The 18,107-nt window shown below is 46.2% G+C and overlaps 1 protein-coding gene and 1 long non-coding RNA gene across 3 annotated transcripts in view; one reads left to right on the forward strand and one right to left on the reverse strand.

The window, feature by feature from the left end:
- Positions 1-6,451: 6,451 nt before the first annotated feature.
- Positions 6,452-16,383, forward strand: LOC131743725 (uncharacterized). Its single transcript, XR_009331910.2, has 5 exons — positions 6,452-6,574; positions 8,910-9,008; positions 13,412-13,466; positions 15,490-15,663; positions 16,259-16,383. It is a non-coding gene; the product is annotated as an uncharacterized lncRNA (long non-coding RNA).
- The window catches only part of KCNQ3 (potassium voltage-gated channel subfamily Q member 3), a 270,967-nt gene continuing 264,220 nt past the window's right edge, over positions 11,361-18,107 (reverse strand). The window contains exons 13-16 of one of the 2 annotated variants that reach the window (XM_067017560.1): positions 16,364-16,462; positions 14,220-14,304; positions 12,478-12,577; positions 11,419-12,390 (exon numbers count right to left, since the gene is read on the reverse strand). In XM_067017560.1, the coding sequence (XP_066873661.1) occupies positions 12,218-12,390; positions 12,478-12,577; positions 14,220-14,304; positions 16,364-16,462 (457 nt within the window). In that variant the 3' untranslated portion in view covers positions 11,419-12,217. Of the gene's footprint in view, positions 12,391-12,477; positions 12,578-14,219; positions 14,305-16,363; positions 16,463-18,107 lie in introns of both variants that reach the window. The other variant, XM_059042708.2, reaches the window with a different exon arrangement.

Genomic DNA, 18,107 nt, shown 5'->3' on the forward strand with positions numbered 1-18,107 from the left:
AGTTTCGATTTTACAAGAAGGAAAGCGTTACGGAGATGGAAGTTACGGGTAGTTGCACAGTGTCATGAATTTATTCAATACCATGGAACTGTATGCTTAAGATGGTCACTATGAGTGGTCCCTGCTCAATGCCCCCAGTTCCTCTCCTCTCCTCTCCCTCAAGGCCACGCCAATCAGGCTTCACAGCAGCACCCCGCCCAGCCCGCCTTTGTCAAGGTCTCCGTGACGCCCACGTGGCTAAGTGCTCTGCTCCCTCGACCTCCCGGTAGCGCTCCGTGCCTGCAGTAGGTCACTCGCTCCATGAGATGAGCTCTGCTCCTGGCACCCCCAACGCCGCACTCCACTGATTGTCCTCTATTTCATCAACTGCTTTTGCTCAGCCTCTTTTGCTGGTTCCTCCTCATCTCCTTGACCTTTTGGTTGCTGGGTATAGATAGGCCTTAGGTGTCTCTTCTTTTTTCTCTATACTTGTTCACTTGGAGATCGCATCTTGTCTCATGGTTTTAAAGGTTATCTGTAACTTGTCAAATCCATAGAGAGACAGATAGACAGGCAGACAGATAGCTAGGTACCTTCAGCCCTAAATAATCTTAACTCCACACTCAACTATCTACAGAACATTTCCACTAGATGCCTCATATGCATCTCAGATTTAACATTTAAAAAGCCAAAGTCAGGTCCTCTTGCAAAAACTTGCCCCTTCCCTAATCTACTCCCATCTCAATTAATGATACCTTCATTCTTCCAGGTACTCAAATAAAAAACTGCATAATCTTCCTGGATTCTTCTCCCTCTTCCACAACTCACATTCAATCTCTCAGAAAATCCTGTCATTTCTACTCTTTTTTTTTTTTTAATTGTCTGTGGCTGGGTTCTTTTTTAAAATTATTTTTATTGGGATATAGTTGCTTTACAGTGTCGTGTTAGTTTCTGCTGTACAATGAAGTGAATCAGTACCATGTGTAAAACAGAGAGCTAGTGGGAACCTGCTGTACAGCTCAGGGAGCTCAGCTCGGTGCTCTGGGGTGACTTGTATGGGTGGGAAGGGGTAGCAGAGGGGGCAGATCCAAGAGGGAGGGGATATATGTATACATATAGCTGTCATTTCTACTCTTAAAAGGTATCTGGATTCTAAATATTAAGATTTCTCCCCACCTCCATCGCCCTGGTCCAAGCCACTCCTGGCTCCCACCTGGCTTATTGCTAATGCAGTAGCGTTCCTGATTAATTTCCTTGCCTTTGCCTCCTTCAGTGTACTCTCAATACGGCAGCTAGAGAACCCCTTGTTAGCACCCATCAGATCTTCTCGCCTCTCTACTCAAAGCCCTGCATGACTTCCTGTCTGACTCACAGTGAAAGCAAATGTCTTTATCGTGACCCAGGAGGCCGTTCGCGACCTGACCTCTGTCACTTCTCTAATTTCATTTCTGCTTCTCTCTGCTAAGTCCACTTGCCCTCCACTGGCCTGGGGCTGACCTGCCCAGAACCAGAAGATAAATTGCTGGGAATGTTTTCATATTTGATGTGGAGGCAGGATACAAGGACCGTTGGACTCTTCTCAGGGGAGACACCTTACACGTCTTCAGCGTGGGGAAGCTACGGGGCCTCAGGTCAGCTGGGTGCCCGACATTGTTCACTGCTGAAAGCTTCACTGCTGGAAGCTGACGTTGTTAGGAACAGTAACTGGCTCCCAGGAGGATCTGCGAGGTTATGAATGGGCTTTTGCTCCATTTGTGCAGATGGAGAGGGATTTTCTCAGGGATATAATTTTTTAGGCTCTTTTTCTGTCTGTCTTGCAGTCATCGGAGACCGGAGGTGGTGGGTATGTTTTATTGGGGGAGGGACATATGTTTGCTGAGTGGATGCTCATCTCACCTGTCAGCCACAGGCCTTCACAATGACAAATGTGGACCTGATCTTCTAGCAGACCTTCTACCCTGCTTCCTAGTGGTTGCAGGCACTGTTTTAATAATGAACAAGTTCATGGGCACCGCGACCAGCTTGCCCAGTGTCGGCCAACTTTGTCCTTTGACTTACACTGTGATTTGTGGCAACCTGGCTGGGGTTTTGCTTCCCTGTGTGTGTGTAGGGTTTTCCAGTGGGCTTATGTACCAGATGCTGACGCTGTTCCATGCTGCTTTCCCTCTGCTCAGCTGTGAGCTCACCTGTGGTCACAGTACACGGGTCACAGCAGGCAGACAGCTCCTCCGGCTACGTCTCTCTGCTTCTCAGCCTTAGAGCTTTTGCACCTGGCAGCTTGCTCAGCTGTAGCACAGGAAAACTGACAGAGGAGGGAATGTATATCCCAGGGGCAACTCTCAACCAGAGAAGAACAGGGCTCCGTGGATGAATGTCCCGGATGCCTGTCCCAGGGTGGAATGATTCTCTGGTATATTTCCCATGGGTTCTCAGGGGGTTCCTGGTGGAATTGAGCCCAGTTACCCAAAAGGATTAGTTCATTCTTTACTGGCTTTTCTCCCTTCCTGTTCCAGTCTCTCCAATCTTTCTCAGCTGTGTTTTCTGGGATTACTTTCCAAATATACTACCTGCATCCAACATTCTGTCTCTGTTCTTGTGGAAACCCAAATTAAGGCAGCCAGGCATGTGGGTACAGGGTGGAGTCAAAAGCTGTCATTCACTGAACATTCGCTGAGTGCCAGATCCTTGGCTAGGATAATGACCCTTCAAGGCACACGTTTTGCTTCCCACTTTACGGATGATGAACCAAGACAGAAAAAGGTTAAGTAACTCTCCCAAGGTTCCCTGCTCCATCTCCCTCTTTCTCATGAGAAAACATCCCTTCCTGCTGTACTGACAACAGAGAGAGGCCATCTGATATGAGCTTTACTAATTTCCTCTCCATTGACTTACATTCTCCCTGAGCCACCCACGTGGTCTTCCCCACAACATGGTCTAGGAGGGGAAGCTTCTCCAAAGAAAGTAACATGAGTCTTGGGGGTAGATGGTCCTGGGCCCTATTTGTGACTGTTCACTTATAACGTCTGTCCTTGGGCAGGTCTCTTATGTTTCTGGGTCTGAATTTTCTCACCTATAAAAATGGAGTAATAATGTCTTAAAACTGTAACGATTAGATAATGTTTTACTGAACTCTGTACATCTACAAACCTGCATAGTGAGTGGCTGTTTCTAAGGAGTTGTGCAGTCCACGTCATGCACTCTGTAGCTATGAAAACATTGAATTATGTTTTCTTTCTTGTGTCTTTATTCTCTGCCTCTCAACCACTTCTTACAAACCTACTCAAATCCCCTCCTATTCCTCCTGCCTGCAACTAATAACGAACTGTCTTTCCTTGTCATTCTGTGTTGTTAATGAAGCAAAGAACATTTTGCCACGCAATCATTGAAATGTCTATTTATTAATAAGTGGTGCGATATTTATTTGTTTTAAGGTAGAACATAAAAAATCAGGTAAGAATTGTTTGCATAATATATATGGAAATCAACTTATTAAAGTTGTTCAAATATTGGACAGAGCCAGAATATAAATTACACGTACAGTTTAAAAATTACAGGAAATCATATTATAAAGAGCACTAAAGGCCACTTGTGGAAGAGTTGTGTTCCCATGTAAGCCAGAATGTGAAGAAAGCCTACTGTAGCGTGGAGACAAATTCAGGGAGCAAGGCACCAGAATTCTATGCCGGAAAAGGGGGTTAAAGAAAATACAATCCGAAATCAGATACAACGGATTCATGTCGCTGGAAACCTCAGTTTGCTCTTCGGATTGGTGTTTTCCATCACTGCTGCATCGCAAAGAGAAAAAAAGAATAGCCATACCCCATTGGAAGCAATGCGGAAAGCATTTTCCTCTTTAAAACAGGGAATGATTGACAAATCTGATGAAGTTGGTGCATCTTTCTAAGGTGACTTTCAAGATGGGGTAGGGCCCAGCTCACATCTCCAGCAGCAAAACCCCTGACACTTGACCGCAAGGTGGCTGCCAGTCTTGGCACTTGGCCTCCCACCTGGGCTCTGAGCTCTCACAGGAACTTTGGAGGGTGGAGCTGCGCTCCCCTCCCTTGGAAAAGGATTCAGAGGGAAAAGAAGAGCCCAATTATCCGATCAGGTTGGCTTCCACTGGGAACCTCGATCTTTTCATATCAAGAAAGAGAAACACAACTGGTTCTGAGCCTTTGGCCTCCCAGAGAATGTTTTTGAAGGCTCACCTGTTTCTGCCGGATCTCTAAGCTCTGAAATAAAGGTACAGTCTAGAGACAAAAAGACTAGTCAGGAGGGACATTTGAACCTGTTTGGCTAAAACAATGAAAGGAAATCCTTGGGGGCAAAGAACAAGGGGCACTTGTGGGATAATCTGTAGCCACACCAGACTCCCAGAGCTGATGGATTCCAGCATGAACCAGATGGACAGTTTATGCGGCATTATTCTCTGCCACCGACAGCTGGATCGAGAAACCACGCAAAGGAGCAGGCAGGACCCGCCAAATAGCAAGGGGAACAGTCAACGCAAGAATCACTCTTCTCTCCAGGGAACCAACAGGACTGTGATCATTTTCCTTAAAGGTGATGGGGTGTGGGAGGGCAAGGCTTTGTGGAAGCCCACAAGGCATGATTTGGGAGCATTTCTGTTGACCTGGGAGACTTGGGGTGGGGAGGAAGACTGGGCTTTGGAGGTACATGGGTTTTGGTTAACGGCTTCCCCCCTCTCAGCTTCAGCTTTCTGTAAGATGGAAACAGTAATACCTCCTCAGTGGGGCTGTGATGACGATTGCATGAAGTCGAGAGAGAAAACTATGATGTCACATGCTGCTCATAAAGAGAGCTTAGGGTGAGTTCTCCTCCCCTTCCCTGACCTCAGTCTTGTGGACAGAGGAAGAGCATAGAACACTGAAGGAAAACATGCTCTCATTCTGCATTACTCTTAGGCAACAAATTGTAGAGTCCATCTGACGAGTCTAAGAGGAATTACAAATATATTCCTAACCCCTGGGCAAGGCTTTTGACCGCTTAATTATAAGTCACACTCAGGTTATTCTTACATAGACCCCATTTTTGACTTATTTCCCTCTGAAACTTATTTTAACCTTAGAACGGTGCTATGTGAAGGCTGATAGAATGACAGTCATTAAAGTCACTGGGTCACCTATTACCATCCAAGAACTTGACCACCTTTCTTTCTATCTCTTAGGAGCTCCCAACTCGGGAGAACTGAACATCCTGCTACTGGCTTTAACAAGGGGAGCCCTGCCAAATTCTGGAAAATCTATCCCAAGCACAATATAAGTGGAAACCAACTATGGAAATCCTCATTTGAGCCAGTGGAGGCCTGTTGACTTCCTAAAATAATTTTCTAGTTACAGGAGCATAAGATATCTCCAGTTGAATCTTGTTTGCTTCTTTGTAGCTTTTGGTGAAGACTAGAATACCTGGCTGTGATATGACCAAGACAGACGTTCTCTGGGACAAAGCAGGAGGAGCCAGGCTGTGCCCAGGAGGGACCCAGAGATCCCAGGGCAAAGGGACAACTTCAGTAGACCTGCTGACTTGGGGTCATATACTTCCCCGAAGAAATCACATCCCATTTCCTAAAATCAAGCCCATACATTTTTTTTCAAGGAGAAATCCTGGTAAATTGGCTTATAGGTAAGGATATAACCCGAGGCATCACTCTGGAGCTGAATGAGTCCAAGTGATGGACCAAAGAGCTGAACCAGTCTAAGCCTGGGGGAGCGGTCAGGGGAGCGGAGGGGAGGAGGGCTCTTCTTCATCCCTTTTCTAAACCACACACAACAGCAGTGGTATGTCTACAGCTCGGGAACACAGCAGGATTTTGGAAGAAAGAGCGATGTCATCTTTCAAGGCAGGGTATCATCAATCATAGTCCAGAGCTGGGAAGATGTCCCGACGCACGTGTCTGGTTTCGCAGTTTTTCCAGTGGACCAGGAAGTTCTCTTTCATCTCCTGGGCTCAACAGAAATACTCTATTCTCACTGGGTATTTTAGTTTTTGATCTCCAACATCTGGTCCAGGAGTTAGGAGACCTGAGTTCTAGATTCTGCTACACAATCACTCATTTAAAATATCACTGATCGACTAAGTGTGACTCCTTTTGCTCTGAGCCTCTGCTTCCTGATATAAAAAGAGAGGTGGTCTGGGTGATTAAGGTCTCTTCTTGCTCTCAGCATCTACGAATCTATGAAATTATACCTCCCTGTGTCTGTGATAATAAAGCAAAACACTAGTCCCAGTCTTCCTGCAGGAATGCCAGAGTTGAGGCTACTCGAAGCTGGGAACAAGACCCCCTGAGGAGGGTTTCAGCAAACTTAAACTCTTTCTTGGAAGTTCTCCACTCGCTGCTACCATCTGTCTGACACACATCATGGCCCGGTTGAATTTCCTCATTGAAACCACTCATTTCTTTATATTTAATGATTCCTTCTATGTGGCTTTACCTCCTACAAGTCATCCTTCGAGACAACGGTGCAGTATCTGGTACAGTGTGTCCCATGGAACTGCCACAGCCCAACCACTGGGATCCAACGGTCTTGATCTCCTCATTCCGGCGTTTCTGCTCTTCTTTATTTTGATGGAAAAAGTAAGCATTTCTGTTTCTAGAGGTGTCCTTATTTAAACAGCAATTGTGAAAGTGCCTGATTTTGTCATGTAAAGATTGGGATTGTATCTTCACCACTCTTCTTCTGAAAAAGATTTTCTAGTGTAAATTTAGAGTTCATGAGTGATACCAAGACTCAGGCAATGGAGTCCATACACACTGTAAACAAGAACCTGAATAACAGTACCCCGGATACGGCAGTCACTGTAGTAGGGGCTTTCTCTATATGGACTGTGTCTTTGAAAATCAAAACACATCAGAAAAGCCAAAGACGTTTGAATATAACTCAAATTTTCATCCAGGGCATCTCTATATCCTTCTGAGCTCTTTGGTATTTTTCACTACTGGTTTCCTAAAGCACTAAAGCTATGCAGATAGGCTGGTTCCTAACATGTTCTGACCTGGGCATCGTGATACCTGCTACCTGATTTAGGGGGCTGTTGGCTCAGTTTTAAATAGTGTATTATCAGTAACACAAGAACTTTGGGTTGATTTGAATACAAAGAAAGGACTTACAGGCTGTTTAAAAGTTCATCCTGAAACAAGCAAGCCTTCAAAGACAAGTGAGGACATGGGCGGATTCCTCAGGATGCCCAGGGTTCAGAAAGCAAAGATAATCCTTGGTGTCCTAGGTGCCCTGGGTATGTATTCAAGGAAAACGAAGAGTAGCTATGGGGCATCTTCTGGAGGAAGCCTGGGGGTGCACTTTCCAAAAGTGTGGTTGGCTTCTTAGGACATTGGACACATTTACTCCCTTCCCTTGCCCCAGGAGAATCTGATGTGCAGGTTGCTAGAAGCAGAGTAACACTTTTCTCTTCAAATAGATGCTGTATATTGGTCTTTACTATAAGCTTCTCTTGGTCAACACAATGAAATGGAAGTAGCTCAGCTCCTTGCCTGGTCTCAATCATGGTAGGGATTTGGAGAGGAAGAGAAAGCTGATTTCTCCAAGAACCTTCTCAGATACTCCAGAAACTCCTTCTTCCACAGCTTCTCTGGAGCTATAATGTCTAAAGCATTGAACCCAAACTCAAAGTCCCCATACAATCCAATCAGCCTTCCCTGAGCTGATGGGGTCATTACGATTTTGATGCAGAATTTTTGCTTTCACTTTCTTCCATGTTCAGTCTCTCACTGATTCCAACCTAGGAAGCATTCCATCTGTATAGTTGTCTGCAGGGATGAAATCAGGTTCTTTCCACTTCTGGTAGACATAATTTAAAGGGACCTTGAATAATTCAAGGCCACCAGATTCCTAGCTTTTTGAAAGCAGTCTGTATTTTTCTTATCTCTGAATTTCTGGTGCATTGTGCAGTGCCTAGAAGACAGTGGTGCTGAATAAATCTTGTAAATGAATAAACAAAGGAACATTTTTATCGCGCTCATTAGAGTGGCATGGAATTATGACAGTGATCTTGGCGAGTTATGAGTAGCTCCTGCTATGTTAACATTTTCTATAAGTAATTATTCTTTCACCTTACAGTGTCTAGGAACTGTCTTGCACAAAATAGGCATTAAATACATACTGTTGATTAATGAGCTCATTTGATGTACAGTATATACCTTGGGGTTTTCTGGCTATGTTTTCATGACAACTAGAGCTTTATAATATCATGTCTAATAAGTCTAATCTCTCATTTTCCAGAACAAACAGTTAGTGAATAGAACTTTCTCAATTTGATTTTTTTTCTCTCACGATAAAAAAAACAAAAAAACTTTCAGTATTTGCTTGTGTGCTAGTCTCTGATAGTCAAAACTCAAAACTGATCTCAACTATTTTCTTCTCAGCCCAATAGGACCACCCTTCACCTAACATTTGGAAAGTGTATTTATCTCATTAATGTTGATCCTGCTAAAAGACAACCTCTTCATTTTTGCATATATCATGTTGTGACACAGAGACTGAATACATATATCACAGTTTCCCTTGAGAAAATCATCCTTCATTTGCCATTATTTCATGGAGTTCTGCTGAAACTATTGCAATTTCCTGGGCAAGCTTCAGAACCACTGGTTTATCTGAAGTAGAATAATCTTGGGCTGTGTTATTTACCAATTCTGTTGGATTATTTCATCATGCTGGTTTTTTTGTTTGAGAAAAAGATGTTTGTGGAAGCACACACTGTTTCTCCTAATAACTTATGTTTAATCCCAGACTCTGAATTTCTACTTCATCAATGCCAGCCATGTTGATGATGTCGTCTGTGGGCAGGCAACTTGAGTAGGTTTGGTCTGCATTTCTGGAATGTTTTTTCTTTTAAAGGAATATCAAAGCAGAATATCCTAGATGATTTTTCTTTCTTTTTTGTTTTCTTAGATGGGAAAGAACAGCTCTTAAGATTCTTATCATTTATTCAATCATGAAGATGTAACTTGCCTTTGTCTACACTGATAAAGACAACATACTGCATTGCAGGTATGTAATCGACACAAACCCAATCCCTGCCATCCTGGCCTTATGATCCAGCAGGGAAGCTAGACTGTCCTCTTATGGTTTGGAAAATAATACAAACTCCAACTCTTCATCAGTTACTAAAAGAACCTAAGGTAATCCTCTAACTTTGGAGCCATGGTAACTATTTTTAACCTGAGGATGAGAAAGTCTCACTCTTCCAGCTGGGAACTCCATTGAGTTCTTGGAAAATGCCTCTATCTGTAAGATACTGAGGCCAGTAGGTTCTGCAAGAATATGAATAAGTTAGAAAAATAATTGGTATGCTAGATGGCTCAATCATTTTTGACAAAAGATTCCAGGAAGGTCAGAATCAAGAACCAAACTCTAAGGAAGGGGCATAAGGTTTCTGAGGTCATCAACTCCAGTGGCACTTGCAGCCATCTTGAAGGGGGTCAGGAGAATCACATGCCCTTTGCCCTTCAGATAGCCAGAAAGTCAAATGGCAAACCATGGGGGAGGGGGTCTCACATCTGATGTATGTGCGCTCTCTTGTGTATTTCCTACCTCGGGCTTCAAAGTCAACACCCATCCATTCGTGGGACTCTCCAAGTAAAACTCCTTTTTTACCACTCACAAAGCCAAGGACTTCAGGCTTTGGTTGTAAGTTCCTAAAGTCAGGGGTTGACCCTTCATTATTACTGTACTCTGAGCCTTTTACATGGTACCTGTTGACACACAGGTTGAAAGAAACCAATCTCTGAGGAAGGAGCTCCCCTCTCCAATATAGTGCAAGATCCCTGCATTAGGTAATGATGTAACCATCAACCATCACGTCTGCCACAGCCATTATGGCTCTCTGACAAGACCGCGAGGGAGCACATGGGTGGCGTGGAGACACTTGCGTAATCCATTTCAAACAGCCTGAGTGTCATCAAGGCAACCAGCCACAACCTGTGCTTAGACGTATGAAAAGAGTGAGACAATAACACTGCGGTGTAGCCATTCAGCTAATTACCTCAAGCCTAGTGGAAACCTTTTCCATCAGTGTGTTTCAGAGAGTAGCAACATCTCCTAGCAGGATGGCTTCTGCTTCATATTAATGCTCATACAGTAGGACAGTGAGCTCAGCTAGTCTTACGGCTATGTGTGGTTTAAAAAATCTAGAGGATGGGCTTCCCTGGTGGCGCAGTGGTTGAGTCTGTCTGCCTGCCAATGCAGGGGACGCAGGTTCATGCCCCGGTCCGGGAAGATGCCACGTGCCGCGGAGCGGCTGGGCCCGTGAGCCGTGGCCGCTGGGCCTGCGCGTCCAGAGCCTGTGCTCCGCAACGGGAGAGGCCATAACAGTGAGAGGCCCGCGTACCGCAAAAAAAAAAAAAAAAAAAGCTAGAGGAGGTTTTAAAAATGGATGGTTCTGCAAATTTTGTCTATTTGCATATTAATGAATGTTGTAGCTCACTTGTATTATTACTTTTTTCTGGATCCAAAATGCAAAGCATCCGACAAACATGTTTTGCAATAAAAGCAGACATCCATCTCCCGCTGGATAAACAGTGTCACGAGTGCTTTCCACACAACAGAGTACAGGCATCTCGGTCCTGTTGTGCAAACTGCAGAGTGGTGTGGCAGGAGAGACCGGGGCCTGGAGTGAGTTAGCTGAGCGGGCTTTGAGTCCCAGCTCCCCAGGGAACAATGGAGTGGTCCTGGGCATATGTCTTTACCTGGGCCTAAGCTTTCTCATTTTTATGAGGAAGGACGTGGACTGGATGATTTCTGTGTGCCCTCTTGACTCTAGTTCCTATCTGAGATGGATATTTTATACAAGTATCACGGGGAAGAATGTGAGTTGGACCCTCGTTTTGAAGGCACAGAACTCTTGCCCTGAGGGGCACCCCGCTGCTGATACAGTTTGGCATCTCTGGCTACATAATTTGGGAACTGTCTTAATGTGCATGTGCGTGTGTTTCCTCCCTGCCTGGTCACAACTCACCCGACGTGTTACACCTGCCACCACCCTTCATAGATGAGGAAAGCAGGGCATGACAGTTGACAGTGACAGACTAAGTGAGGTCCCTCTGAGAGCTTTTGGAAGGTTTTCCCAGCCTCTCCTTTATAAAATAATGTTTTAAATTCTTGGTTTTGAGGATGTGATGACGATCTCGTTCCTGCCCTCACGTTTTTAGCTCAGAAGGCAACGTCACTGGTATGCAATGTATTTTGGTTGAGAGAATTATTTGCCTGCTTTAGAGAACGGTTAATTGTTGGACTGTTTTACACAAGGGGCAGAGATGCTAGGAAGAATGTAAACGACTTTGTCTGCTCACCCAACCAAAACCCAAACCAGACGACCACACAGACGCATAGCACACTCATCAGTCATTTCTCCCTGTACTGGTCCAGTCATGATTCAAAGTAAGAACAGCGGATAAATGTGTATCCTAAAGAGGTTAGCGGTACCATTTATATAGTGTAAAGTCATGCAAACCATGCTTGAAAGGAAGCGGCTTCAGTGTGGTGACCCGGAGAAGAAAAAGGCCACGAGAAGCCCCAGCCCAGGTGGGGCTACCACGCACATGCATGCGTTTGATGCAGCCACTGGGGAATCTCACAGGTACACGGCGGGTGTGAGAGCAAGTGAGCTATACAAAGTCTGTCTACATTACAAGGAGGAGCCAGCCCACGACCCCTTTTAAGTGGGCTTGTTGGAAGGGGTCCATATCGAATCAGAAATGCCATCCCCCGTGGACGACAAAGGCATGGAACCACTGGGCGTGAAGGGGTCTGTGTCCGTGTCTGTCTCCCCCTCGGCGAGGTACCGTTTCTCCCTCATCCAGCTTGACCCCCCGCTCGGGCCAAACACATAATCGTCTCTGTCTTGGGAGATGCTGAAGCCACTTGGAGAGCGTTCCAGCTCCTCGTGGTTGACGGACATCAGGGACAGGGGCGTGTCACTGTCCCGGGTGACGCTGTGTCTCTGCTGGGGGGAGACCCGGTCCGAGCAGGGACTGTGCAGTTCAGCCCGGGAGTGGTAGCTCCCTCGGGAGTCGAGAAGAGTCAAGATAGGCAGGACGGTGGGCCTTTCCACATAGGTGGTCGCCGAGGAGGAAGGGGTGGCATGAACCTTTGCAGAACTGGGTGCCCCTCGGGACAGGTTCATGGGGTCGGGGCCGGCTCTGTCAATGGGCACCCGGTGGAAGCTGCAGGGAGCGTTGGGGGTGCCGGTCTCGGAGTAGTTACAGATGATGGTTTTCAAATCCGAACCCCTGTGGTCCTCTTTCTTCTCCACCTCCGCTGGCGAAGAGGTCCCCTTGGTCGGACAGAAGTCGGTGACGTGCACCTGCAGCCGCTCCATGTGTTGCATATGCATATCCACCAGGAAATCCAGTTTCTTCCCCATGTCGTGAACCTGGAAAATACAAGGAGCCGTGAATCACTGCTTCCTCCGGACCTGCGGGTAGTTTTATTGGTCGGGAGGAAAAACTATAGCATTTACTTTTCAGAAAGGAAGAGGGCTCTTGCAAGTCGTAATCATCATAACAGCTAATTATTTCGTGCCTCTTGATTTTGAGCCTTGTGCAAGGATTCGTGCTAATCTAAAAAAAAAAAAACAAAACACAGGGCAAGGACTTTCCAGAAAGCCGGAAGCAGAGAGATGGGTGGAGGACAAGTTTTACCCAAGGAGGAGGCCTTGCTGCTGCCGTTTGGGTCTAGGAGCGGGAGTTTTTGTTTTTGTTTTTGTTTTTTTTGTGGTACGCGGGCCTCTCACTGTTGTGGCCTCTCCCATTGCGGAGCACAGGCTCCGGACACGGCTCACGAGCCCAGCCGCTCCGCGGCATGTGGGATCCTCCCAGACCGGGGCACGAACCCGTGTCCCCTGCATCGGCAGGCGGACTCTCAACCACTGCGCCACCAGGGAAGCCCTGGGAGTTCTTGATTTGCAAACATCCCCTTGCAGAAGCATCTAGACTGTTGGTGCACATTTCCCCTACCTGGTGATGTAAGCCCCAAAGATATGAGGGCAGTGGTTAGCGAGAATTGAGCTTCTCAGAACTGGAGACCCTGCCTAGGGGTCTTGGAGGCCAGTGGAAGATACACTGAGATAAGCTGCATCTGTCTGTTCCTACCTACAAAATTGAGAACGTATCAAAATCTTTGAGTGCACAGACACAAGTCTGCATTCATGTGTGCATGGGATGTTCTTTCCCTGACAGTTCATAACTCACCAGGAAGCACTGCAGGCAGGTCTACCATCCTCGCTCACAGATGAAGACACAAAGCGTAGAACTAGGTAATGGCTGAGTTGGTACCCAAGCCTTAACAATAACTAATACTTCTCTAGCAGTTACTATGCACTTTAAAGATATTAACTTATTTAACTTTCATAACAGCCCTATGAGGTGGATACTATTATTCTCTCTATTTTCCAGGTGAGGAAATAGAAGCACAGAGAGATGAAGTAACTCATCAAACATCACAGAGCAGGTAAATGGAAGAGCTGAGATGACAAATACAAAATTTAAGATGGAAAAGGATATTCCTGATACCAAAAAAGAATAATCATTCAAATTTTCTCTTGCTTCTTCTGCACAGATCCAATTTTATGTTCTGAATAAAATAAAAAGATGGATAGGAATCCTAAAGGAAATTGACAGTGCTATTTATCTAGTGTAAAGTTGGGCAAACGATCCTGAAACATAAGCTGCTTTACTGCAGCAATGAGAGGTGGGCTACCTAGGGTGCTGTGACTGAATGGGTTTCTTTCTGCCCTGAATGAACCCCACCCACAGCCTGCCCTCCTCCAGGCCCCTTCACACCGGCCACACACTGACCCAAACTTTCAGGGAAGGAGGATTACGAATAAATGCGGAGAAGGTCACCAACATTCCTTAAACACCATGAAGTTCATGATAACAGTAGCTACCATTTGTGGAGTGTTTACTGTGTGCCAGCTACTACTGGAGATAATTTACAGGTATCAATTGATTTAATCCTCATGGCAACCTTATGAGGTATTAAAATCCCCGTTCTACATACGAGGAAACTAAGACTCAGAACAATTTATTCACTTGCATGTGAGCACCCAACCAGTAAAGTAAAGTGCTAAATCGGCGATTTCATTTCCAGATCCTTTTATGAATGGTAGATTCTCAAGTATGTTATCTCCCTATGAAAAAAATGACATTTGAAAATAAATTTCACATACTTGTTTTTTGGTGAGAGAAAGGAAGGACCTACCTGCCTTTCGACTTTCACAAACTTCCCCATCATGCTTTGGTCTTCAGTTTCGGATGTGGATGGTCTGGCCACATACGGTTCATTCCTAGGAAAGAGCCCATAATGCTGTAAGATCGTGATATCTATTTTTGCCTTGCAAGGTCATTTCAGCTAGGTGGGCTGTGGCCCCTGGAACTATCCTTCTCGTGTTCAGGCTGACGTAGTCTGGAAGAGGCCATGCAACTCTGGAGGCAAATGGACATCAGGAAAGGCCAGCATTTTCCTGTCTTCAACAGGGACATCTCATGCTTACTGTGTTTACTGCGGGAAAGTGTGAAGTTTAACCAGTGGACCGCCAGGGAAGTCCTGAAGCTGAATACTAAGCTGCTCTTAGGAAGCTTTGTGTCAAGGTTAATAACTGTGCCCAGAGTGTTTGATTCCTTTAAATTATGTTCCTCGGCCTTTCCGTCTCAGACGACTGGTTGAGGATGGAGTGGGGGAGGGGTTGTCTCATCTCTGAAATTCTACACAGTGGGGACCAGTATTCCGATATTTCATCTGTTTCATTTAGTTAAGACTGGAAAACAGATGTGAAATCTGGAAAATGATGCAGAAGATGATATTCGTAGGTAACAGGATTGAGACGTGTGCTGCATTTGCTCCTTGACCAGGCACAGTTCATATCTGCCTAAATTCCAGTTAGGTTCAGTATTGTTCTATGTAGAAGAGACCTTTCAGGGCACCTAGCTATTGCTTGAAACCATTCATGTCTGGCACTTTCTAGGCAGTTGGTTTTTCTCTCTAGGCTACTGACTCCTGCTAAGACCCTGGCCTGTCTTGGGGCTGAGCAATCTTGAATTAAAGCAGATGTCAAAAACTGGTGGCCTGTGTGCTGAATCCAAGCCCACCAGTGTTTTCCTTGGCTTGCATAGGGTTCTAAACATTTAAGCCATCTCAAAAATGGGGAATTGTACATCAAATCCAGATACGCAGCTTTTCTTGAGAAATCAGACTCTCTGGAAACAGAGGATCTTCACTGGCAAAATTAGCAACAGCAGAACAAAGTAACAATTACCTCCTTGGGATGGCTCACGTTCACCCCTTGCTATTCTATCCTCAGGATTGAGGCCAAAGATTAGATGCTGTATATTATCCTCCTTACGTTCTTCCTTCTTGAATAATAAGGAGCCTTATTATGATAAGGTGCATATTTCTTATGCCTATGTCCCTTCACTCATGTTACCTGCCTTTAAGACATCTGGGAATAAAGAACTGTACATTTCTTTTGCAGTGGACTTCCTAAAGCAGGGGTCCCCAACCCACGGGCCACGGGCCGCTCCTGTTAGGAACCGGGCAGCACAGCAGGAGGTGAGCGGCGGGCGAGCGGGCGAAGCTTCATCTGTATTTACAGCCGCTCCCCGTCGCTCGCATGACCCCCTGAGCTCCGTCTCCCGTCAGCCTTATGGTGAGTTGTATAATTATTTCATTATATATTACAATGTGATAATAATAGAAATAAAGTGCACAATAAATGTAATGTGTTTGAACCGTCCCGAAACCATCCACCCCCAACCCCCAGTCCGTGGAAAAGTTGTCTTCCGTGACACCGGTCCCTGGTGCCAAAAAGGTTGGGGACGGCTGTTCTAAAGGACGGCTCCCTGTTCATGAGGCCCTAGCAAAGGACAAATTCTCGAACATTTTTTGAGGGAGAGCAGAGCTGCCCTGCTGAGGGGCACAGCTCTACCTGTTACAATGTTGTCAGGGACCTGACATCTGATTTCCTTCTTGGGCTCTGCGGGTGACGACACAGGAAAGGCTGAGAGAGCTGACCAGGAATGCCTTGGGCTCTGCTAACATGATGCATCCTTTCGGTTCCAATGAAGCTCATAAGTCTCCTCTTATTTTATGACTAGGAGACCATCGTTTCATTTTCAATAGCCATAAAAAGCAGTGTCACCTACAGGGTCTGGGTGGAGGGGCTGCAAGTCTTTTGTACAGAAACCTCTCAAATGGCCACAGGCCGGAATAGGCTTCCAACTCTTTCTCTTCATCTGGTTTAGGGGAATGGTAACCTCACCCCACCGTGAAGGAACCAGCTGAGATCTGGGGATGCTCTGTGGGCTTTGGTACCACACAGCCTGTCAGCCCATGACCACGGGCCCCACCTGGGAGATTGCTGGGATGGGTAGGTGAACGCTGCCCCTTTCTGAGACTTCTTATGTTTTGGAGTAGATGGAGGTCCAGGGCTGAAAATCATATCTATTCTGAAAGAGAGCACACAAAGAGAGGGGATTAAATTAAAAACAGCTTTACATGAAAGGAGAAGGAAGCAATTCATTCTCTTCCTTCTGTAGTCAGCTGTGGGTTTGGAATATAAAGGAGAAGAGAAACAAGAGAGAGGAAGGGGGAAAGGGAAAGGAAGAGGTGAGGAGAAGGGAGAGAGAAGGGGGGTAGAGGGAGAGACAGAAAGAGAGAAAGAATTTATAATCTCAATGTATCATTATCTTTTTTCGGTCCAGGGGTACCGAGAGCATCTCTCTATCCCAGGGGAGCGAGGCAGCCAAACCACTGAGACACGGTGACAGTTGTGTCTCGTTATTTCTTACAGGAAATGTCATGTGTGCTACAGCCTATCTGGTCTTCCAGCTCTTTTATTCCACCCAAAACATCTAGTTAGGGAGTTTTTCCTTCTAAACCCTAGGCTCTGTTTTCAGCTGTGCTCTCTCTTCTCTGCTGCTTTGCAGGCTTCTCCGACCATTACAGGGATGGATCCAACCCTGGCTCCCACACCTTGCTTCCATTTCTGCTCAAGCCGCTAGCGCCCTATGTGCGCCACCCTGAGCACAACAGGAGACAAACGCCGCCCCCCTCCTCCCCGCATCAAGTTGCTGGGCTAGGGCAGGGGCAGGGTGTGGGAGCAGCCTTGAAGGCTTACCACAGGCCTAGGACCGCTAAGACCATGCACCCAGAAGAAGCCATGCCTCACTCTGTCTCTCTGCAAACGCAACCGCTCCTCCAGTGACCCCACCGTGTACTAAATCACCCTTCCTTTCTCTCTGGCCTCCTGCAGTATCAGCATGGCTGGGTGTATGGGACTGGCCCACTGAGGCAGTCAGCCTCCCGCTAAGACTCAGAATCTCACGTGCCTGATAAACACCGAACATGATGACTGTGTGCAAAGGTCCACTCAATGCACATTAAGACGGGCTGATATCTTTGGAGGCTGGTATGTCCTAGACATCATGTTCCCTCCTTCCATCTCTCAGAGAGACATTTTTGCATAAATAACAGCATGTTAGGCTCAGAACCTGTTCACGCGTCCTTTTGTTCGGCAGGCGTTGAGCGCCGATTGTGTGCCCGCCACTATGCTGGGCCGTCACAGTTGGTACTCCATTTATGGATAAAGGAAGGTCACAAGTGAGCATTCTTCCAACCCAACAGCATCGCTAATGGCCAACTCCTTCAACATGGTGGTCCTGTTGACTCTGCAGGACAAGCCCAGTGGTGAAGTATTCAGATGAGAAAACTGGGGTCCGGAGAGGGCCTGGCTCGTTGTCAATTTGAAGTCTGAGCCTCACACAGGGCTTTGGTTTCCCGATGTCAGTTCTATGCCTTGCCATCAAAGTGTCCCTTAGTTGTTTTAAATGATTTGCTTTTGGGCTTCCCTGGTGGCGCAGTGGTTGAGAATCCGCCTGCCGATGCAGGGGACACGGGTTCGTGCCCTGGTCCGGGAAGATCCCACATGCCGCGGAGCAACTAAGCCCGTGAGCCATGGCCGCTGAGCCTGCGCGTCCGGAGCCTGGGCTCCGCAACGGGAGAGGCCACAACAGTGAGAGGCCCGCATACCGCAAAATAAATAAAAAATAAAAAATAAAAATAAATAAATGATTTGCTTTTTAAAAGGATATT

The sequence above is a fragment of the Kogia breviceps genome, chromosome 17, assembly GCF_026419965.1.
Source record: "Kogia breviceps isolate mKogBre1 chromosome 17, mKogBre1 haplotype 1, whole genome shotgun sequence".
Taxonomy (NCBI): Eukaryota; Metazoa; Chordata; class Mammalia; order Artiodactyla; family Physeteridae; genus Kogia; species Kogia breviceps.